This window comes from Carcharodon carcharias, chromosome 16, assembly GCF_017639515.1.
Source record: "Carcharodon carcharias isolate sCarCar2 chromosome 16, sCarCar2.pri, whole genome shotgun sequence".
Lineage (NCBI taxonomy): Eukaryota > Metazoa > Chordata > Chondrichthyes > Lamniformes > Lamnidae > Carcharodon > Carcharodon carcharias.
The window spans coordinates 106,737,451-106,762,306 of record NC_054482.1 but is presented as its reverse complement, the minus strand read 5'-3'; the positions used below and the strand labels follow the sequence as shown (position 1 = coordinate 106,762,306).

General features: G+C 40.2%; 1 protein-coding gene across 3 annotated transcripts in view; it reads left to right on the top strand.

Moving 5' to 3' along the window:
- The window catches only part of LOC121289085 (endophilin-B1-like), a 34,817-nt gene extending 13,581 nt beyond the window's left edge, over nt 1-21,236 (top strand). For 2 of the 3 annotated variants that reach the window (XM_041208104.1, XM_041208106.1), the window contains 8 exons: nt 2,111-2,239; nt 4,798-4,931; nt 5,732-5,824; nt 11,095-11,133; nt 15,867-15,956; nt 16,210-16,310; nt 18,215-18,446; nt 20,669-21,236. In XM_041208104.1, coding sequence (XP_041064038.1) covers nt 2,111-2,239; nt 4,798-4,931; nt 5,732-5,824; nt 11,095-11,133; nt 15,867-15,956; nt 16,210-16,310; nt 18,215-18,446; nt 20,669-20,776 — 926 coding nt within the window. In that variant the 3' untranslated portion in view covers nt 20,777-21,236. The remainder of the gene's footprint in view (nt 1-2,110; nt 2,240-4,797; nt 4,932-5,731; nt 5,825-11,094; nt 11,134-15,866; nt 15,957-16,209; nt 16,311-18,214; nt 18,447-20,668) is intronic. The other variant, XM_041208105.1, reaches the window with a different exon arrangement.
- The last annotated feature ends 3,620 nt before the right edge of the window (nt 21,237-24,856 follow it).

The window sequence follows — 24,856 nt, the reverse complement described above, 5'->3', positions numbered from 1 at the left end:
ACCTTTTCACATGCTTTAATGGTAAATACATAAGTATCCTAATTAGGTATCTAACTAGGCATGAAAACCTGGCCATATTGAGGATCAACATGACAGTTGCTGATTGCAATAAATCTAACATCTTTGTAATGGGTCTTGCAAAAGATCTAAGGAGCAAATAATGCTTCCATTACCGCTACTTCAAGACCAGATATTGACCATGACCAACTTAGTAGTGTGATGGACAGTATCAAATTTAAAGAAAAAGCATACAATTGAGCAAAGATAGGTGGCAGGTCAGAAGATTGGAAAGAGTATAAAGAACAGCAAAGAATTCCAAAAAGATTAATAAGGAGGGAAAAATTAGAGTATGAGTGAAAGCTAGTAATATAAGGATGGATAGTAAGTTTCTATAGATATTTGAATAAGAAAAGAGTTAAAGTGAGCATTGGTCCTATAGTGTGTGTGTTTCTGGGGAACTGATAATAGAGTCATAGAGGTCTACAGCACAGAAAAAGGCCCTTCGGCCCATTAAGTCATGCCAGTCAAACAAGTACCTAACTATTCTAATCCCATTTTCCAGCACTAGGCCCATAGCCTTGTATGCCTTGGCATCGCAAGTGCACATCCGAATACTTCTTAAATGTTAGGAGGGTCTCTGCCTCTACCACCCTTTTCAGGCAGTGAGTTCTAGATTTCCACACCCCCGGGTGAAAAAATTCTTCCTCACATCCCTTCTAAACCTCCTGCCCCTTACCTTAAATCTATATCCACTGGTTATTGATCCCTCCACCAAGGGGAAAAGTTTGTCCCTTTATACCCTATCCATGCCCCTCATAATTTTATATACCTCAATCATGTCCTCCTCAATCTCCTCTGCTCCAGGGAAAATAACCCCAGTCTATCCAATCTCCTCTCATAACTAAAACTTTCCAGTCCAGGCAACATCCTGATAAATCTCCCCTGCCCTTCCTCTAGTACAATCACATCCTTCCTATAATGTGGATTCCAGAACTGCATGCAATACTCTAGCTGTGGCCTAGATTTTATACAGTTCCAGCATAACCTCCCTGGTCTTATATTCTATGCCTCAGCTAATAAAGGCATGTGTCCCATATGACTTCTTAACCACCTTATCTACCTGTCCTGCTACCTTAAGGGACCGGTGGACATGGACACCAAACTCCCTCTGATCCTTGGTACTTCCCAGGGTCTTACCATTCATCACATATTCCCGTCCCTGTTTGTTCTGCCCAGGTGCAGCACTTCACACTTATCCGGATTAAATTCCATTTGCCACTGATCAGCCCATCCATATCCTCCTGTAATCTAAGGCTATCCTCCTCACTATTTACCATCCCACCAATTTTCGTGTCATCCGCGAACTTATTGATCAACCCTCCTACATACAGGTCTAAATCGTTTATATATACAACAAACATCAAGGGACCCAACACCGATCCCTGTGGAACCCCGCTGGATACAGGCATCCAGTCACAAAAACACCCCTCAACCATCATGCTCTGCTTCCTGCCACTCAGCCAATTCTGGATCCAAATTGCATTGGATCCCATGGCCTCTTACTTTCATTATCAGTTTCCCATGCAGTACATAATCAAAAGCCTTGTTGAAGTCCAAGTCTATCTTATCTTATTAACTGAAAGTTGCAAGGGATATGGAGCGAAGGTGGTTATGGTATGGGGAGAAAGCGGGAGCAGGCGATTGAGTTGGATGATCAGCCATGATCATAATGAATGGTGGAGCAGGTTCGAAGGGCTGAATGGCCTACTCCTGCTCCTAGTTTCTATGTTTCTAAATGAAGCTGAAGTACAGTTAACATTGATCTAAGTGAAAGATTGAACAAGCTCAATGGACTGAATGGCCTATGGCTGTTCCTATGTACAATCCAGTCCCAATAAAACAAATATCAAATGTTGCAATCAAACAATTGCTCTGTTTAGCCAAGTTGAGAAATTGTGACAAAATTCATCATTACTGTTAAAATGTAAGAAGGATGTTTTTACTGCATAATTGCAAATGCAGAAAATAGAATCTCATCTTGCAGTCTTGTGATCCATTAGCGCATGACCTCTGAATCAAATTTTGTTTGTTTTTATCCTTTTTTCTTCAGATGCCAGAATAGAAGAATTTGTGTACGAGAAACTGGATCGCAAAGCACCACCACGTCTAAATAACTGTGAACAATTAGGCCAGTATATGCTTGAAGCTGGAAATGAGTTTGGTCCTGGAACTGCATATGGTAAGAGAATTCAAGCATTTAGACAAAACTCAACTTTCTTTGCATTGCTTAGTACCGTTTTTAAAACAATTTATTTCCTTAGAATAATGTTTCTTATGAGCATTGACTAAAATAATTTCACACAGCATCCACAGGCATTATGGGCCTCCTGTGCTGTATCACTCTATGACAAATGGGTGTACTATGCTTGTTTAAAACAGTATAACTTTTGGCCTGAACATATTTCATTATTTCACGTAGATGATGAACTTCAGAGTTCTCACCCCTTGGGGTTGAGGTTGGGAGAGATGGTAGCTTAGTGGTAATGTCATTGGACTAGTAACTTAGATGTCCCAGCTAATCCTCTGGGGGCACAGGTTCAAATTCCACCACAGCAGCAGGTTGAATTTAAGTTCAATTAATAAAATCTGGAATTGAAAGCTAGCCTAGGTAATGGTGACCATGAAACTATCATTGTTGTAAAAACTCATCTGGTCCATTAATGCCCTATAATCTGCTACCCTCACCTAGTCTGGCCTACATGTGACTCCAGACCCATAGCAATGTGGTTGACTCTGAAATGGCCTTGCAAGTCACTCAGTTAAAAGGCAATTAGGGATGGCCAACCAATGCTGGTCTTGCTGGCAACAGCCACACCCCATGAAAGATTTATTTTTTAAATGGCTATGATCTTGTTGGGTGGCAGAGAAGGCTCAGGGCCAAATGGCCTACTCCAACTCCTGTTTCTTATGTTCTATGTTCTGTCACCAGAATTGAACTTCCTTGTGCCATCTTGTGGTTTACTAGAAAAGTCAGCTAATCTGATTGATTTGGTGTTATCCTTTAAGATGACTGACGCACAGCAATCCACATCTAACAATTAAGCTGTTTAGTAATTACTGGCCACTTGGGAATAACTTTCAGGTGTACACACTACTGATTTCAAATTGCTGGGGTCTGCACAAAACTTAAACTTATTAATCAATTATTATTAATTGATTTCCTGGCGATTTAACATTTGCTGCATGGAATTATGTACCTTGAACAAGCTTATGCTTGTGACATATTCCTTTTCAATCCAAAGTGAAGCTAGAGAGAATTCTGGAAAGAGGGGCAATTGGAATTCCTGGCTATGACATCATTAGGGTTCTGAGCAATTAGCCTAACTTGACATTGCGAGATAAACAGGGTTCGGATAAGAGCCAAAGCCATGACCTGGACTGTGACCCAAGTTGCTATCGAGCTGGGAGTTACCTGACCAAAAAACGGAAAGCAGGAGCTGGTTGAGTTTCAGGCTACAGCTTGTGCTGAAACACACGGACACACAAGCGAAGTTCTTTACAAAAAGATCAGTTTTCTGTTTGGCATTAAAAAGAAATATAGAACTCCAGAAGCTCTTGCGTAAGCAATGTACATGCAAGCTAAAAGGGACTAAATCCCAAAAGCTTTGTGAATAACTCGGGCATGCTAACAGCTGAGCATTTGTATCAGAGGACTAGACAGTGAACTGGGTGTGGTTGGTTGCTTGGAAAGGAACCGGGAAAACTACACCATCAGGACTGATGGGACTGGAGTGTGACATGTCGGTGTTAACCCTCTCTGGGGACTTTGGGTAGTATGTGGCTGTCAGGAAAAGTGACTTGATGGTCCAATCCATGGAGTGGGAAAAGTGAAAGATCCTAATACCAGAGGCCGAGTTAAAAAACTTTGAAACTGCACGTGGTGCCACATTTGGGCGGAGAGTGATGTGAGTGCTTGTAATTTCAAGAGGGGTGTCTTTATTGTTGATTGTTTATAATCTCGAGGAGGCGGTGCCAGAGTGGTATTGTCCCTGGACTAGTATCCCAGAGACCCAGGGTAATGCTCTGGGGACCTGGGTTCAAATCCCACCACAGCAGATAGTGAAATTTGAATTCAGTAAAAATCTGGAATTAAAAGTCTGATGATGACTATGAAATCATTGCAGATTATTGTAAAAACTCATCTGGTTCACTAATGTCCTTTAGGGGAGGAAATCTGTCACACTAACCTGGCCTGGCCTACATGTGACTCCAGACCCACAGCAATGTGGCTGACTCTTAAATGCCCTCTGAACAAGGGAAATTAGGGATGGCCTAGGCAGCGACAGCCACATCGAATGAATATAAAAAAAGAATTCATCTTTCCAAGTGAAATACCATTTATCTGTTAATTTTATGCTGAATTTTATGTTGGTTTTGGGTTTGACTGTTGCAGTAAACGTTTTAAAAAGTGAAATCTTGGCCATCAATTCCTTTTGTCAGAGTTGTTTGCAGATTCCTTTCTTTCAGGTTATTGTCCTCCATAGGGATCATAACTGTTTTGACGGTCAGGTCATATTTTCAACGAATAGACCAGTAAAAGAACCTCATAAAACTGCCTTCAGCAGGTAGATCACTGTTTTGGCTCAGTAAAATCACAGCTTTGGGAATACAGTTCTCCTATTATGCTATATCTAGCAGAACAGTAGAATTGTGTTGAAATAGAAATGAGAAATGTCTCCCTTTTATTCCAGCAAAAGGAAAGTCTGAAAAATGTTTAAACTTTTTTTTTTCCGACAGGCAGTGCCCTTATTAAATGTGGAGAAACAGAAAACCGAATTGGAGCTGCAGAAAAGGAATTAATACACTCATCGGAAGTTAACTTTTTGGCACCCCTTAGGAACTTCCTGGAAGGAGACTACAGAACAATATCTGTAAGTTGAAGCCATTTTCTTTTGACCGTGTGTCAATAAAGCTTTGTTGCTTAAAATCTTAATTATGTTCAAAGTCCTCCAATTCCAGATTCCTGAGTGCTTTTTTTTTTTTGAGGATGTGAAATTCCTCGCCACCCTGACATGTAATCGTACCCCATGGTTCTGTAGGTGAGCAGCTTCCAGTGTTTCACTTTCATTTTGCTTCCATGCTTTTCTTCCATTCCATTAATTTGGGCTCAAACCTGCATTCTGATATTTTGTTGCACTGCATTATAGACTTAAACTTAAAGTTAATAGAAAATTGAACTGAGTGAGGTTGGTTACTAGAAAGTTAAGCAATTACCTTTGGCAATTTTCTCTTATCTTGTTTTACTGACAACATTATACCAGCAAGGCATTTAGCAGGTATCACTGGCTGGAAATCTGACATTAAAACCTTAAGTGAATTTTACTCTTTAGAACCTGCAGGTGCTTAGACTAATTGTAAAACCTGCTGCAACCCCAGTTACCTCAGCTCAAGTACGCAACCTTACTTTTTGTGTGACTCAGTTGCACCTTTCTTCTGGTAGCCATTCAGCTTTAGTACCTGGCTTATTTAGAGCCATGTCTGAGTTTTGAGGCTGGAGAATGGCTGTGTAGACCAGCTCTTCATGACACTAACAGCTCACAGTCTGGCAGACCTCTGTTTAGTATCACAATGCAGAGTGGGAAGACAGCTCTCTGTGCACTGGACAATTGGTTTCAATTTGAATTATCAGTGTTTTATGACATTAATATCCAGGATCAATTGTTGCTTTCAGAAAGAACGTAAACTCTTGCAGAATAAAAGACTTGATTTAGATGCAGCAAAAGCAAGACTGAAGAAGGCAAAGGTCTCAGAGGCCCGTTCAGCGGTAAGTAAAGCACAAAACTGGTGTAATTCAGTAATCTGTTATATGTAATCCTGATATAACTTGGGCCAGAATCTTCTATTCAGCGTGCGGGGACAGGCCCTGTGTAAAATGACACGCGGTGACGTCAGGCATGCGTCCTGATGTCACCGCGCGTCATTCTGATCTTCCATTCGGTGGGTGCGCATCGGGATCAGCTGCCCACCTGCCGGACTGTCAAAGGCCTGTTAAGGCCATTAATAATCTAACTAAAGTAATTGTCAGGGCTGCCACCAACCATAAGGTTGTCGGGCAGGCGAAGAGCCCAGGCAGCCTTCGCGTTTTTCATGGATCCTCATCCACCGGCGGGATGAGGTTTCATGAAGGGTTTAATAAAATGAAAGTTTTAATGAAAATTCATAAACATGTCCCAGCTCGTGACACTGTCACATGAGGGGACATGTCTGAATAATTTTTTAATTCATATTTTTCATAATAAAATAAACCTCCCTAAGGCAGCTCCGTGCCACTGGGAGATTTCTGCACTCCTTCGCGTGTGTACACAAAAAAGAGCGCAGGCCCCAACTCTTCCCCCCTCCCCCGCCCGCACAGGTAGCCCTGAGCGCTTCCAGGTGCATGTCACGTTGGGTGGGCCAATTAAGGTCCGCCTACATAAAATGGTGGCGGGCAGCTGATCGAGGGCAGCAAAGGCTCCCTCCCTGCCCGCTCCTGACCGGCCCGCCCGATGGGGAGAAAATTCTCCCTTTTAAGTTGAAGGTCCACTTTGAAGAAAATCACCCAACTGCTAAGATCCTTTATGCTTTTAAAAATAATTCCAAAAATTGAATATGAAGGCAATAGAAATTATTATTCTCAGAATGCAGGTAGCCTTCAAAACAATTTTTGTATGACGAGGGGTAATTTGGCTTGTAATTTTACTTTTAAGCATGCCATAATGCAGAGATATTGTGCTAAGTTTTCAGGTAATATCAGGTTAATGCTGATTCAAAATGTTAGAATGGATTTCTCTTAAGTACATTGTGAATATTATTTTTCTGTAGTGTAATTTTGAGACATGTAGCGCACTGAATAATTTTGGTATCAGCCATGGCTCAGTGGTAGCATTCTCATCTCTGAATCAACAGGCTGCGGGTTCAAGTCCCACTACAGATACTTAAGCACAAAATCTAGTGCTGAACTCGAGAGCTGCGCTCTTCAGAGTTGTTGTGTTTGAGATGAGATGATAAACCAAAGAAACTATCTTCCCCTTCAGATGGATGTAAAAGATCTCATAGCACTATTTTAAATAAGGACAGGGGAGTTTCCTCTGGTGTCCAGATCTGTTTATCCCTCAATGAACATCTCAAAAATAGATCACCTGGTCATTATCGCATTGCTGTTTGTGGAACCTTGCTGTATGCTAATTGACTGTCCCATTTCCTACATTACGACAGTGACTACACTTGAAAGTATTTCATTATTTGTTGAGGTCATGAAATATGCTACATAAATGCAGATCTGTCGTCTTCCAATGCAAAAATATACAGATACACTGAGGAGTGCTGACAAATGCAGTTTCAATGCCCGTTCTGTTTAGTTCACGCTCTGAGCTCCGCAGAGCAAAAGCTGTAGGGACAGGGAAAATCCGAGGGGAAGATTCAATTCTGGATGGTCGCAAGCTAGCCACTCCCTTCTCCTCTTCGGCAAGGCATCGAGACCAGATGGACTGAAGATGAGGATGATTTACAAACAAAAATTAAATGTGACCTTTAGTAGCAGACTTTGAATCACAATGTACCGCACACGCATGCAGTCATTTATGAACTTAATTTCATGCATTGAATCTTATATCCTGTTTCAGTCAAGATGATTCTGCAAGCTGAGGTTATGAAATTGGCCTTTGTAATGTAACCATTTAAGCCTTTAAGCCTTTGTATCATTCTGGTGAATGTGTTCTGTAACCCCCTTCAAGGCCTTGGGTTTGGTGCCAGAACCTGAACGTGATTCTCCTGATGGGAATCTGATCAAGCCATTGTACGATTGAAGCTTTGCATCTTCCCCTTTTATATTCTAGCCACATTGAGATAAAGACCAACATTCAATTAGCCTTTTTGTACCTGTGCACTAGCTTTTCATGATTATTCCACATGGATGTCCAAATCCTTTTGCTACTCCACAGTTCCTAATTTCTTGCCACTAAAAAGTATTTCCATTTGTTTGTCTTGGACTCAACGGATGACCTCTTGTTGATCCCTGAAACATTTAGATTTTGCAATGGCTTATTGAACCTAAGTTTAGTTGAAACTCTAAAGGGAAGATAAGTATGAAGTAGTATAATCTTGGTATTGTGAAAGACCCTGTAATGAAGTACTTTTTAAAAATCCAAGGATAATTCATAATTCGAGCTGCTATGGATGCATATGCATACAAGATGTACTGCAGCAACTCACCAAGGCTCTTTTGACAGCGCCATCCAAACCTGCAATCTCTGCCACCTCGAAGGACAAGGGAAACTGATGCATGGGAATACTGCCGCCTGCAAGCTCTCCACCAAGCCTCACACCATCCTGACTTGGAATTATATCGCGGTTCCTTCTTTGTCAGTGGGTGATAATCCTGGAACACACTTTCTCACAGCACTGTGGGTGTATCTACACCACATGGACTGCAGTGGTTCAAGAAGGCAGCTCACCACCACCACCTCAAGGGAAATTAGGGATGGGAAATAAATGCTGGCCTAGTGAGTGACACTCACATCCCGTCAAAGAAAAAGAATGTAATGTTTGTGCTCCAGTTCTTAAAATTGCTGGACTTTTGACCTCCACTGTGCCTATATAGGTAAACTGTAGAGGAGAAGCTGGGTGGGTCAGCAATGTAGGAGCACGGAAAGAAAGAGAAGAGGAAGAAAGTGTGTTTGCGAGCTCCCTTGATGGAGATCAATGTATGGCAGTGAGAGGAGAAAGACTCTTTCAGAAGTGAGGTTCAGTAAGATGATTTTCAGGTGGTAATTAAATTTTTCTTCCACCTACCACATGGTTCTCCATTTTGGGCATATAAGGATTGGCTGTATCAGTTGGTACAGAAATGTGCAGTTAAATAGCAGCTTTCACATAACAAAATCTCCTGGAGGAATAGGGAAACATTATGGGGGTAACAGTCACCCAGGAAAAGTTGAACTTCTGACGGAGGTGACTAAAGGCAGCCTTAACAGACTTTTTGAGAAGTTTTTGAAGGTGGGAGAGATTCAGAGCAAAGGATTTATGAAGTGAGTTCCAGAATGCAAAAATATTATGGCTAAAGGACAACTGATAGTGAAGCAAAGAAGAGCAGAGAAAGGGAATATAGAATAAGTTGTAATAGTGAGAGGGGGGAACAGGGATGCAGAGCTGGTGAAGGCTGTAGAGACAGGCCAGAGAGGGGATTTGTAAGTGCGGATAAATATTTGAATTCCACACGTTCAAGATGGGAAGTCACTGGAGGTGGATGGGTTGGGATGATACTTGAGCAGGAGCCAGCCCTAATCACGTGACTAAAAGGGAGAGTCACTTTGGTTGAAGAAAAGTGAATTCTTTCCAAATCATTAATGTGGCGAGCATGTTGGGCACATTGATTAAACTTTGTCCTCGTTGACAGGGCTGCTGTTGTAGGTAGAAATGGGAGAAGCTAACAAACTTAAAATTCTGCAGTCATCCATCTGTTTGCTTCAATTTATTACAGATTAACCCATTTAAGAAGTCAGATGATCCAGTGAGTGTTCCTTAAATGTGTTACTGACTAGGAGGACCTTTGGAGTGGTTAGTTCAGTGAGATAGCACAGTATATTTTCAACTCTGCAGTCTGTATTAGTATTCATCTCGGACTGATCAATTAAAGCCTTGTTCCTTGCTCCCTATCCCAAACTTCATTTATGACCCTTTAGAGCCAAGATTTCCAGCAGAAAGTAGAAGTTTAAGCTTTGTTGTCTAGATAGAAGACAGTTGAAAGGCACGTCATTGAAGTATGAAATGTATAGTATAAATTGGTAAACAGATTATTACTTCAATGTGAGCAGTAGCAAGGATATAAATGGAAATTAATGAAATACTTGAGTGAAAAAATATTTTGTACACCTACCACAAGGTAATAGAAGCAAAGAGATTAGGAATATTTTAAGTATATTTAGATTCCAACAGCACAGTTAATGTACTTGAGGGATGAGAGTTGATAAGTCAAAAGGCCTTTCCTATCCCTGACTTTTCTTGTGTTCTACTAGATTTTGGTAATGGTGGAAGATGTGGGAAATTGAAAAGAAGTCACTGATGGAGTGTGGGTGTGTTTTTTAAGCTGGAGAGTAAAGCATGTGGCTGGAGCACTGTTGAGATAATTTTGTATTTGACACATGCTATACCTGACTTGGAAGTGTTTAGCCTTGATACAAATTTGAAAAACATTCAATTTCTCAACATCACCATTTTTCACCTCAAGTGTAAAAAATTTAACCAAAATGCCACCATTTTGGTACTGGACAATGGCTTAAGTTACTGAATAAGCTTGACTGAGAGAAAGTTTAAAGATGTGTGATACAGTTAATCAAGGAATGGTCAAAAGGGCAATAGATCTGTAATAATGATGTGATTCTTGTTTGGACACTATGTCATTCAATGTATTTATGCATATCTTACCCACGTGTGTGAGGATGCTGCAATTTAATTCCATTGATTGCACTTTATGATAGATGTTCACACTGGCTTGGGTTAAGACCACAATGAAATCTAGATTAATGCTTTAATACCAGGTTAATAGGCACTTAGACCTAAGTATACAGCTGGGAGTTAGCAGATGTCAGCTACCAAAGCAGTTGGGATGCTAATAAGTACCCTGTGACTAAGCAAAAAAAAAAATCAGCTGATTCCTACACCAGATTGCTAGCACCTTCTGCTGATTGTCAGTGATTGTTTGCTGAGAAGAGAATCAGTCTTAACTCTGATGTCCTCGATCAAATAGCTGAGCAGTTCTCACCGTTTAGATTCACGCACAAATGGCCAGTTAGGCAAGATACTGCTGCCTGTGGAATATTACCCAGCAAGAGTCAATGCCTCAGAATTGAGAAAACCCAGAAATTTTACAATTTGTAAAACAGCGCACAATTATGCCATGCAAAATAAAAACTACATTATCATGAATCAGAATTCACTACCGATTAATGCATACTGTAATTTATACAGTATACAACTCTTCAGCTTTACAGCTTAAGTTTTGTCATCTGGCTAATATGAATGTCTCTTGTCCTTGTCTACTTTACCTGAATGTTCTAGCAACTAAACGCTTCTGAAGCTGAAGGAGACAACTTTATGGTAAATTTCTCTTACATGCTCAACTTGCTGCATGTAACATGGCTGAAGGTTTGTTGGCCTTGTGTGTTTTGACATTATACTTGAATGCTGACTCTTGCTATCATAGCCCAAGATGATCCTGAGTTGACAAGATTGTACTTGTTAGCTCAGATAAACTGATAAACAAATTTATTCAAAGCACAAATTTTATTCTCTTGTTTTAAAATATTCGTTTCCTATTTTACTGCTGTTTTTTTTCTACAATTTTTAAATTGTTTTACTTGGGATTCAATATTTTAATATATCTTCCTCACGAATTATATATGCTTCGAATAATCCTGTAGATGGGTTTACAAATTTCACTGTAAGATGCTACAGTGAATAGAGAACGAAAGGAAACTTTGCAATTGTCATATCCGCTGCATTTTGAGGTCTCACTAAATATTAAGCTGATCCCAAATTCCCAAGTATGCTGTTGCAAGTATGTGTCTTGGGAAGGGAAGAGAGAAAAATTCTGCTCATTCCAGATAGATTCAATGCTAAAATAATTCCTTTTGTTTTCATTTTAGTTCTTGTTTAAGTTGCATGTCCTGGATGTCATTGAATAAATGTCTTTTGATAGCAAGAGGAGGTATAGGTGCCTTTGTTGTGTAATTCCATCACCATTTCTGACCCTCCGTGTCCTCTGAAATTGTATAATTTTGGTGTTCTTTAACTATATAATTTTGGTATTAACCCTTTCAGTACTGAATGTTCTCATCAAATTTCCTTAAGCACTTGTAAAAATATCACCAACAATGGAATTCTGTACAGAATTAAAATATCTAGGCACTATCTTTTGATGGTGATGATTTTCAATCATCCTTGCCTGTACTGAAAGAGGTTTTTAATTAGAAATAAGACATGAAGTTTTGCTCTTTAGTAGCTTCATCCATACTATTAGAGACTATCATATGCTTAGAGATCAGTTGATGCTGCAATTCAAAGTGAAACCACTTCACATTGCACTGTGGCTAAACTTTTGATGTAACCCAGCAGCTGTCATAACACAGGAGTTCTTGATGACCTCTTAGGCATATCCGTAAGATTGTTCAACATTAACCCTCAAATACTTTTTAATATTCTGCACAATAGTAGAAACTTGTTAGCAAGTGGTGAGTGTAGGGGATTTTTTTTTTTTACCCTCCTTCAGAATTGTCACGCTGGACTCTTTTTTTCCTGAAGTGGTAGCAATGCTGCTTCGGATCCCATGACTACAAAATGTGCAGCACCCTGATTCCCTTAACTGTGACGATCTAAATTTGTACTTAATTACCTCCATTGGATGATATACAATCACACTGTTGCAAAACTTGCATGTTTCCCAAAGTTGCATTTTCTGCCATGTTTTGTTGTTTAACCTGGAGGAGATGGGTAGCCAACTCTCAGTAAGTCTTTGCTGGGAGGTAAATGAGACAAGTTGTCCTCCCTCCCCTGTAGAAAATACCACTTCTCTGTTTGCTGCCTGTCTGCATGCCTTCCTGCTTTGTGGACAGCTGGTTAAAACTGAAAATTTGCTGTGTAAACACAAACCCACGTGTTGTAACACTGTGGTGCAATGTTACCAGTATTTATACTATGATTGAAGAGTTTCAATGCAGTACCTGAAAAATAGCTGGCAGTATTATATAGAATCTCCAGCATAGTAACAGGCCATTTGACCCAACTGGTCTATGCTGGTGTTTAAACTGCACATGAACCTTCTCTTATTATAATTAGCTCTCCCCACCCTTTCCCCTTTTATTCCTTCGTGAGTACATCAATGCAGTCTGCTTGAACCACTTCACTTGCCAGCGAATTCCAGATTCTCATCACTCTTGTGTAAAGAAATTCCTCCTAAAATCTTTGATTTATTAATGGTTATCTTATACTTATGCTCCCTTGCTCTGGACTCACCAAGAAGTGCAGTCAGTTTCACAAGATCCACTCTATTGAACCTTTTCATAATTATAGTTTTATTGAGTTTAAACTTAACCCTTTTTACATCACTAATGGTAGACTACCATGAAGTCTTCATTATTGGTTTTTTGAATTAATCAAACAGTTATTGAGAGATCAGTGATATCCTTTATAGTTTTGAGAGATGCTGTATTGTGTTTGAAACAGTTGTATAGGAACTCCTGAAATAGTGTTTTGATGAGGCAGTGGTATTCAGGCTTTGAAACATTTTCACACCCTTTCTAAAGCTTACCATTTTATGGTATGGACTAATTTTGCAGTGATACTGGCACAGCTGCTTGTAGCGCATTAGGTATTTTGGTGGCTTCTCTTTGAATTCCCATCTTGGTTGTCCTTCCAATTTCATTACAGTTTCTGTGCTGGACAGACCAAGAGATAGCTGCCTCAAAGGATTCTCCCTGACAATAGGTACCTTTCTACAAGTTAATTTGATTGAAGCAGAATAGATGATGACAAAGCCCTTCTCCTGGCCCGATCTTCCATTTGCAGGAAACATGGTGTGGTAAATCGGAGCAATTTAGGCAAAAGGGAGAATTTTGCTTTACAGTACTATGTCTGTGGGCACCCAGGCCTCCAGTTTCTGCTCCACATGCTAGAGTTTATTTTTACAGTAGCGCACAATTATAATGTACACAGTCCTTTGTTCCTGAGAACTGTTATGATGTATGTTAATGTGCCTTATTGATTTTAGGGAGCATTGAAGTCTTCCCTTTTACTACTTCAAAAATAAGGTTTTATTTAAATTTCCAAAATTCTGGAAAACAGGAATTTATCATCTTGTTCAAATTTTTCAGAATTTAGGCACCATTATATTAAAAAATGGAAATAATCTAAATCAAAATATTGACGTAAGTGGCATGGACCACAGCTGAAGAGAGTACCGTACAAACTTTGTGTTCAAAACTAATCTTCAGGTTAAGACCATGCAGCAGTTGTGATCCATTTCAATTTATTTTTGTCTTTGTGGATATGTTTCACTGTCATGGTTCTTCTGTTGTTGAGCAGTAATTACCATAATACACCTGTGTATCTGTCATCAATTTTATATAAAATCTGTGCATTCCACAAATATATTACAAATTAGTGACTTTGTTGTTTGTTTAAATGCTTAACAGCTTTGGGCAGAGGAGGTGACAAAAGTAAGTAAAAGTAAAGCTGTTTTCTTGTAGTAACAAACTTGAAACCTGTAAAGTGTTTAGGACACAGTAACCTGATGTGATTTAATATTTGAACTTTTTAAAAAAAAACATTTTGATAATCTGGTATTTGTGTAGCAGCCATAAGTAAATGCTGACTTAATATGTGCCTATAATCAGCTCTTCTAAGGGAAAGGTAGTCTTGTTGTAAATGGCTCCCTCTTCCCAGTGTATACTTGTAACAAAAAAGCTTCAGGATACCATTGTGCAGCAATGCCTATATAATCACAACTGAATCCCTTGCCTTTTGAATTATAGGTCTGTGTCTGTTCCATGTCCCCTCTGCAGTAGGTGAGCTGCACTGAAACACCTGCCAATCTTTCTTTTGAGTCAGGCATTCAGTAGGTTACATGGGAGTGGCATAGCTTGATTTTGCTGAGGGATAAAGTTGGGAATTTGCTGTTTAGGAATGGGTGAGAGAAGAGATTAGAGGACCTGTATTTGAACACTAACAAATAGCATTCATGTACTAATTGTGTGCTGTACGATTTGATCTAATTTTGCAATTTTTAAAATGAATTGCTGTTCAAACTATTTCGTTCACTGCAACAGTTGCAATCTAGTGTAGTTCAAAAATTTGATACGAAGTCAAGCTGTGCACTTGGAGTTTTAATAGTGGTTGACAGTCAAATTCCTATTAGTATCCATGAGTTAGCATGCATGTGCAGTTTACTTCATGTATGTTTAAAAATTGGAACCTGAAACTGTTCTCTACATATATTTTTTTGACAAATCATTTTAATTGATTTTTCTTAAGTGTAATATTATCGATGTTGACAATTCAGATTCCACAAAGTCTACAATAATTTCATTCCAGATCAATGGCTTTCAAATTTTTCTATGGTATGCAAATCCCTGCAAGGGTTGACTCACTTCTGGGTACCCCCAAACTTGCAAATTTACCCAAAGGAAAACTGCAATTGGAGAAAATATTTATTTAATATACAGAAACAGCATTCCAGTCAGTCAAGTAGAGAAAGCTACAAAAACGAGATAACTGATGGTTGACCATGGAACCCCATTTGAAAACTTGTATTCTATGTAATATTTCATGCAACAGAAAAGGGTTTTTCTTTTGTTCAGCTGAATATAATATGTGGAAAAACCTGTGAATTAACATAAACTGGATTTGAATTTTATTTCTAAGTTTTATGGGGACAGCCGCCATTTTGTTTTACTCATTAGTCAATTTCAGATTTCATGTCTCTAATTTGTGCAATTAACCAATAGTTTACTGCAATCAGCTTGATGTGCAGCAAACATTTGTAATTGGAATCCAAGTGAATTATCTTTCCATCACTGACATATTTAAAGCTGTAACAAGTCAATACTGTAAGTGTTTGGTTATTGTTTTTTTATATGTGGGGAGTTAAATGGGTAGAAAATGGATTCTTATATTGTTATTAGATTATACACTGTATTGTGGTTTAAGATTTTTCTGGCAAGCAGAATATTTCAGTTATTGCCTGGTTTCAAAAGTAGAAGTGGCCTTTTTCCCCCAAAAAGATATTTACTTGTTTGGATGCCTGAACGTTATTTATTCTGTATCTTTCTACACAGGCGGAACAGGAAATGCGAATTACACAAAGTGATTTTGATCGCCAGGCAGAGATCACAAGACTTTTGCTTGAAGGAATTAGCAGTACACATGTAAGTTTTCCGCACCCTTATCATTGGCCTTACTGAATTGCTTATTCATCTGCTGTCATGTTATGCAATTGCCTGCTGATGTCCATTAACAACCATTAGTGAAAACCTGACTAGTAATTACAGATACCATTTCACACTCAGTGCATTAAATTGACTCTTAGCTCCTGGATGATTTAAGAATTAAATAGCTGAATTAGTAACCTTTTATCGATGTTTCTTTTCTGTGCTACTCTTTATTTCTGTCCCCCCACAGGCTCATCATCTTCGTTGTCTGCATGACTACGTTGATGCCCAGTTGACCTATTATGCTCAATGTTACCAGTATATGGTTGATTTACAGAAGCAACTTGGAAGGTAATGAAGGTTTTCAGCGGAAAAGTTCCTTTTCCCATTAGATGGTTTACAGCATTCAAGCAGTTTTAAGAATATTTACATTTTTGCTGTGTGATTTACTGCAGAGCTAAAGACTAACCAAATTCCTAACCAAAAAAGGTACTTAATTGACTGTAAAGTGCTTTGGGACATCCTGAGGTTGTGCAAGGAAAATGAATTCAGTCTTCTGTCTGTAACAGGTAACAAAGATTAGTTGTTTTTCAGATTGGAGGAAACTATACAGTCAAGTTTCACAGGAGTCAGTAGCAGGACCACTGCTTTGCTTCCTCTATATTAATAACCGAAGACTCTGGTGTGCAGGGCACAATTTGAAAACGTGCAGATGACACAAAACTTGAAAGCGTTGTAAACTGTGAGGAGGATAGTGATAGACTTCAAAAGGACATAGGCTGGTGGAATTGGCAGACGTGTAACATATTAAATTTAATGCAGAGAAGTGTGAAGTGATTCATTTTGGCAGGAAGGGGAGGGTACAATTCTAAAGTGGATGCAGGAGCAGAGGGACCCTTGGTTTACGTGCACATACCATTGAGGGTGGCAAAGCAAGTTGAGAAGGTGATGAATAAGGCACATGGGACGCTAGCCTTATAAATAGAGGCAGAGTACAAAAGCAAAGAAGTTATACTGAGCTTTGAAAGAACACTGGTTTGCCCTCAAATGAGTATTTTATCCAATTCTGGATACCACACTTCAGCAAGAATGTGAAGGCATTAGAGAGGGTGCAGAAAAAGTTCATCAGCTATGTGAATGGATTGGAGATCCTGGGCTGTTATCCTCAGAGAAGGTTGAGAGGAGGGAGATATTCAAATCATGGGGCATCTGTACAAAGTAGATAGGGAGAAAATGTACCCATTGGCAGAAAGAATGGAAAAAGCAGAGAACACCGATTTGAAGGTGAATGATGAAAGGAAACTTTTATGCAGCAAGTGTTTAGGATCTGGGGTGCAATGCCTGAGAGTGAGGTGGAGGCAGATTCAATCATGGATTTCAAAAGCAAATGTGATAATTATCTGAAGAGAGAAAATTTGCAGGACTATGGGTAAAGGAGGGAGCGGGACAAAGAATTCCTCTTGCAGAAACCGGCATGGACACGACTGGTGCCTATCAATTCAATAATTCTCTTTTTCTCGAACTCAGGGTCTCTGTTGGTCACTCGTTAACTTTCAATCTCAATCCCAAGTCCCTCTGTCCACTCTGAGCCTCTGTCTCCTTGCCCTGCCCTCAATACCTCTCCTTCGGTCGGTCTCTCCTTTTTTCACCAGCTTAGTGTCTGTGTCTCTCTGGTTTTCTGCCAACTCGGTGTCTCCCTCCCTGCCTCCCTCTTTCGCGGCCCCCCTCCCACCCCTATTTTAAAATAGAGGACCCTGTTGTTTTGGTTGGAAAACCTGACTCGTTTAATAAAATGTTCTTCCAAACTCTGTTTTGCCAAGTGTTTCTATTGTTTAAGCAGTTCATTATTATGTGGTGATTAGCTGGTCCATGTGACACACATTAACATTTCATAAGTGTGCAAGGATGGCTTTTGAGGTTTTGTTAATACGTTTGAATCAATGTAGAAAAAGCATTCGTAATCTGGAATATGATGTGTGCCTGGGCTGACGTAATGACATCCTTTTTAACATCCAACTTATCAATTGAGAGTTTCTGTTAGCACCATGAATAAGGAATAGATTCTATACCATGTTACAAGTTGGACAGGCAAAATGAATGATGTAAATAAAAAATTAATGCAAAGTATGTTGATGCATCATTTCTGGTGATGTCACCTTCCTCAAATCCAAAACATTTAAAGGGGATAATGACGTATGATCTATCTGCTTACATTGCTGTTCCTCTGCATTAATGCTTAACATTTTATTTTCTAGTTTTCCAACCACCTTTTCTTCCAACAACAATCCGACTGCTTCGGCTTCCCTTTCATCTAATACTGTGCCCCCAAGTTCTGCATCTTCCGTCCCATTGTGCATACCGAACTGTCCAATAGGCACAGCTGGTAGCACTGACTATAAAATGTCATCCAGTGGTACCAGAAAGGCTAGAGTTCTCTACGATTATGATGCTGCAGACAGTAGTGAGTTGTCACTTCTGGCTGATGAGGTGAGTAATAGAAGTGCCCAAATCCAAATGGGACACTTATGAATTCACTGTCTTATTGAGTAGGGGTTTCTGTGTTCCTTTACTTCAGTGTTTCTTTTTACACTTAGCTCATCTCTCATGTTAACAGATATAGCTCCTTAGGGAGAGCTGGGCCTTCTGTCATGTTTTTTTTTGTTACTCTTTTAACATAAGGGTGTGCTGAGACCAATTTTGACATTCACAGTGTTCCAAATCTGCTAGGGTCCTTTTGGTCTGTATGGATCAACAGCTTAATGACTTGCTCAACTGAACCTTCAAGGAGCCAATTGATTTTACTTGATCAAATTTGTCTAAATCATGAATCTTATTCAGAATGGGAGAGCAGCCAAAATATGGATTGTAAATTTTCAGAGGGAAATTACTGAAGGACAGTAATTTTCTGAGGACAGAGTAGTTTGGTGGGATAAGTTAAATCGATCTAAATTGATTAAGCTCCTCTTAATTGTATATTTTCTTGGGCTTAATTTTCACTACCATTCCCTTCCAGATTCCTTTCTGTCCTGTTTCTGCCTCGCTGTGATTAGCTTTTTACATCTAATTTGATCATTCCCATTGCATACGATCAATTTTGCTTAAATGTTGTGTGTTTAAGCCTTTTTGTTTAATTAGACACTCAAAACTGTTCTCGATTTTAAAAAAAATACAGCAGCACCATATGTTAACTGTCTGGGTCTAGTTAAGTGTAGGATGCACAGTAAAACTGGTGGTTAACAGCATGTTTATTTTTTCAATGAGATTCATGAGTACTTATAACTGAAGTAATAGAGATTATTAAATTTTAAATGATACTTCATCGGTTGATGCACACAATTGCATTTACACTTTGAATGCTGAAGCACAAAGACAAATTGCACCTAATTACTGATTTAACCCTTTACTGTTCTTCCAAGTATAACCGCTTGAGAATATTATGTACTCCAACTGAAATTTTGCCCATTTCTAGTAAACTGCTGTGTGTGCCCCAAAACCCATGATTACACTCTTGGTTGGATAGTTCAGTGATTCTGAATTCTAACTTTGAAGAATTGCCTGTAAGTGTGACCTCACTTGTCCCTCCCACTTTTAACTTGTGCACCACCAACACCTTCTCAAGGGCAATTAGGGAGCTGGCCTTGCCAACGGCACACTCATCCCAAGGCAGAATTTTAAAAAAAAAAACTTCGTGGATGTTGTACCTCTACTTAGAAACTAAGCGGAGCAATTGCTTCTTATAATCTTACTCCAAAAAAAAAAATGAGGATAATTAGGACAATGACCCAAGGCATGGAAGGTTACTTAAGGAGATGAGGAAAGAAGAGGAAGGTGAAGACAGCGTGAAAGCAGAGGAAGGTCCTATTACTAGTCGTGGGCCAGAGGGTGATGGAAATATATGGAAAACCAGAGTGCAAGGACACAAGCGTGCAGAAGGAGTTACAGGTCTGGAGGCTGATCCAGGTTTAATGTGAAGGATTTGAAAGGGGTTAATTTTAAACTTTGGGCTGGAGCCTGAGAACCAGTGTAGCCCATTGAGGACAGGACAGAAAAGGCGCAGGTGAGTTTTAAATCATTTGAAGCTGATGCAATGTGAAGGATGGGAAGCTAGTGAAGACGACATTAAAGAAGTTGAGCCCGTGACCAGAATGAATAAGCATGAATAAGTATTGTATGAGCAAAGCTAGGCAGTGTGGTGGAGATGGCCATATGTAATCTTGGTGCTGGGTATAGGATTTGGGGTCAGAAGGTCAACATTGGGTGAAGCAAGACACCATGATCTGCTTCAATACGACCAAGTGGCTCTGAGTCAGGACGGAGATTATGCTTAGTTATATGATTTAGTGCATTTAATTGGGGGGGGTGGGCAGGGGAATAGTGCACTAGAACCTATCAATAGATTTAAACAGAACCTAGTGTTTTAAATATCTTTTTACAGAACTTATGTTACACTGTCATAAGTATTTTATAAGAACATCTGTTACATTATTTGTATCAATAACTATTCTCTCACAACAAAGAATGCCATGTTGTGTACTTGTAGAATGCTGTCCTGTATTTTAGTCCCTCGCTCCCCCCTCAATCCTCTATTTCCCTCCCACTTTTAATTTTCCACCAGTGTCGCTTTCTCCTCTCTGCTCCATGTCGCACTCTTTCTATTCTCCTGCCTCTCTCCACAACTAAAGGATTGATGGACCTGCTTTCTGTTTCAGGTTATAACAGTTTATAGTCTGCCAGGAATGGACTCTGACTGGTTGATGGGTGAAAGAGGAAATCAGAAAGGAAAAGTCCCCATTACATACTTAGAGCTGCTAAATTGAGCATGTTACTACCTGAGCCTTTCCTACTGGTTGTAATTGCAATATATTTAATTACAGCTAACTTTGTATAAACAGTTTATGAAATGTCTTCCACGTAAGTTGTCCCTGAAATATTAGGGATCAGTTGAATTCCATGTGTGGCAAAAGTTGCATGTTGGACACAACACTCAAAGTGAATATATCAGCCCTTGCTTTTGAAAACTTCAAATATTTTTGTGCCATGAATATTATTTGCTACATGATAATAGCTTCATTTTCTATTTAATATTTCATTAATTAAAATAACTTTAATACTTTAGTGGTTGAAAATGCATTTCTTAATTAAACCAACTTGAATACAAAGTCCCTGTATTTCTAAAAATTTATTACCAGAAACATGGAATTTAGCTTAAGTTACATGCGCTTAACTAAATGTTAAAATTGATGTACAGCATTGCCAAAATAAAACAAATTGCCAAAAGTATTGTCTCTCTTATGTGTGTTTATACTTTCAAACCATATAGACTGATGTCGTAAATTGAAGTATGTGTTGGTGAACTTGTGGGCTTGTATATGGTTCAGCTGAAAATACTCAGAATAAACCACATGAAGAAATTTTTCCTTCAATACTGCTTTCAGCTTGTTTTAGGAAGCCTTTTTGCAGCATATGACTGACTGGTTTTTAAGAGGGCACACTATGATATTTTCCTTCAGCTGAGGCCAGCGACCCTGTTGTTGACACTGGCCCTGTTTGAAGCCCCAGCTATCAGCTTAAATATTTGTCCCTGCCAATGGCCACTTCTTAAAAACTTCAACAGAAGTTGAGAGCATTCCTACATTAACACTTCAGATTTCACTCATTGGTAGTTCTGTGATGCCCCTGCCAAAAGGGAAGTGAGCTTTCTTTCAAACTTAAGCTACAGGATCAAAACATTCCAATCAAGGCAGAGATTTTTTTTAAGTCAGGAACATTCAGTCCTCTGGAGTCATCACTGCATCTCTCGTGCTAGCAGAAGCTCAAGGTGGATAAGAGGTAGCATTGGGGAATGCTGTACTCTTTGCTGAACATTATGCAGAATGAAACTTTTTGAGCTTTGTTGCCAGATTTTACACAATGGGTGTGTGATTGGTGGACATGAGATTGATGTCAGCGCAATTCTTTAGCCTGTTTGGTGGTGCTTTAGCTTGTGTGTTGGAATTGTAATAAGGTTTTGAACAAGTTGTCACCTCCGAAATCCATTCCCATCTTCCTGGGACTCCACATTTGAATCCTTCCATTCAATCAACTCCTGTCACAGCACTGAAACAGTTCTTATCAAAGCCACACATGACCTCCCATGTGACTGTCACAATGGTAAACGTTCCCCCCTCATTCTTCTCAACCTGTCTGCAGTCTTAACATGGTTCACCATGCCATCCCCCCCCCGCCAATGCTTCCCCACTGTTGTCCAGCTATGTGGGACTGCTCTTACCTGATTCCATTCTTCTAATCATAGCCAGAGAATCACTTGTAATGGTTTCTGTTCCTGCTCCCACACTTACTCCAGTTGTCCCGTAAAGATCTACTCTTGTTAGCGAGAGGCTGTGTGTAGATGAGCAATAGGAGGGGCCATCATCTGAAAGCACAATGTTAGTTTTCACATGTACACTAACAACACCCAGCTCTCCCTCGCTACCCGTTCTGTTGCTAAATTATCAGACTGCATTTCCAACTTCCAGTACCGAATAAGCAGATATTTGCTCCAGTTAAACATTGGATAGGCCATTGCTTTTGGTCCTTGATAAAACTCCGTTCCCAAACTGCCGACTCCGTCCATCTCCCTAACCACAGTCTGAGATTAAGCCTGCCTGTTTGCAACTTGGGGTGTCATTTTTGACCCTGAGGGGTGAGTTTCTGACTTCATATTCGTGCCGTCGCTCAGACTGCTCATATCCACCTCCATAACATCGCCCCTGTCTCAGCTCATCTGCCAAAATCCTCAATCATGCCTTTGTTACCTCTGGTCTTGACTTTTACAATGCATGCCAGGCTCTCTCTCTCTCTCTCTCTCTCTCTTTTCCCCCCACATTTTACCCTCTAAAGCCTTAGGCCATTCAAAACCCTACTGCCCATATCTAAACTCTCAGCAAATTCCATTTTCCTAACATCCCGGTGCTTGCTGAGTTTTCATTGCCTCCCACCCAAGCAATATCTTAGTTTTAAAATTCTTATCCTTGTTTTCAAAGCCTTTCATGGCTTCGCCCCTTCCCTATGTCTGTAATGTACTCCAGCCCCACAACCCTCCGAGATATCTATGCTCCACTAATCCCAGCCTCCTGTGCACCCCCGATGTTAATTACTCCTCCTTTCAGCTGCCTTGGCGTCAAGCTCTGGAATACCCTCCCAGCACCCCTGTACCTCACTTTTGTTCTTTAAGATGCTCCTTAAAACATTTGACCAAGCTTTTGGTCATTTGACCTAATATCCCCTTATTTGGTTTGGTGTCATACTTTTTTATAATGCTCCAGTGAAATGCAGTGGGACATAAATTACATTAAAGAAGCTGTATGAGTAAAAGCAAAGTACTGTGGATGCTGGAAACCTGAAACAAAAACAGAAAATGCTGGAAAAGCTCAGCAGGTCTGACAGCATCCGTGGAGAGAGAAAAACAAAGTTAATGTTTCGAGTCCTGATGACCCTTCCTCAGAGCTGAAGAGAAGTGGAAATGTAATGAAATGTATACTGTTAAAGGGGCAGGTGGAGCTGGATAGAAGGCCGGTGATAGGTGGGGGCAAAGGAGGGATTGACAAAGATGTCATCAACCAAAAGACAAAGAGATTGTTAATGGTAGTGGTTAGTGCTAAAAAGATACTAATGGTGTTATTAAGGTAAGAAAGCAGAATGTGATTATAGCAGAACAAGGGTAGAATTGTGTGAAAGAACAACATGGAACAAGTGACAGATGGTCCCGTAAGGGATGGGGTGGAAGGAGGGGGCAGTGGTGGGGGGGAAAAAAGAGAAAAAGTGATAAAGCTACGGATAAATGAATAAAAATACAATAAGTGGATAAAAAATAAAAATGAATGTAGAAGAAAGGGGGTGAGGATAGAGGAGAGAGTTCATGGTCTGAAGTTGGTGAACTCAATTTTAAATCTGTAAGGTGCCTAATCAGAAGGTGAGGTGCTGTTCCTCCAGTTTGCATTGGAATTCACTGGAACGTTGCAGCAGGACGAGGATAGACATCTGGGAGCAGGGTGGCATGTTGAAATGGTAAGTGATTGGAAGGTCTGGGTCGTGCTTGTGGACAGACCGGAGGTGTTCCGCAAAGCAGTCACCCAATCTGCGTTTGGTCTCCCTGATGCAGAGGAGATCTCATTGGGAGCAGCAGATGCAGTAGATCAAATTAAAGGAGGTACAAGTGAAATGCTGCTTCACCTGAAAGGAGTGTTTGGGCCCTTGGACAGTGAGGAGGGAGAAGGCAAAGGGACAGGTGTTGCACCTTCTGTGATTGCATAGGAAGGTGCCATCGGAAGAGGATGAGATGTTGGGGGTGATGGAGGAGTGGACTAGGGTGTCCTGGAGGGAATGGTCACTACTGAAGCTGACGGGGTGGGGGGGGGCGGGGGGGCGGTGGAGGTAAGGGCAAGATGTATTTGGTGGTGGCATCATGCTGGAGTTGGCAGAAATGGCAGAAAATGATCCTTTGCGGAGGCTGCTGGGGTGATAAGTGAGGACAACGTGGACCCTATCATAGTTCTGGGAGGGAGAGGAGGGTGTGAGGACAGAGGCCCGGGAGATGGGTCAGACACGGTTGAGGGCCCTGTCAACCACAGTCGGGGGGAATCCTCAGTTAAGGAAAAAGGAAGACATGTCAGAGGAACTGTTTTGGAAAGTGGCATCATCGGAACAGATGTAACAGGGGGAAAGGAGCTGAGAGAATGGGATGGAGTCCTGACAGGAAGCGGGGTGTGAGGAGCTGTAGTCGAGGTAGCTGTGGGAATTGGTGGGCTTGTAATGGATATTGGTGGATAGTCTATCACCAGAGATTGAGACAGAGAGGTCAAGGAAGGGAAGGGAAGTGATGGACCATTTGAAGGTGCTAGAGGGGTGGATATTGGAAG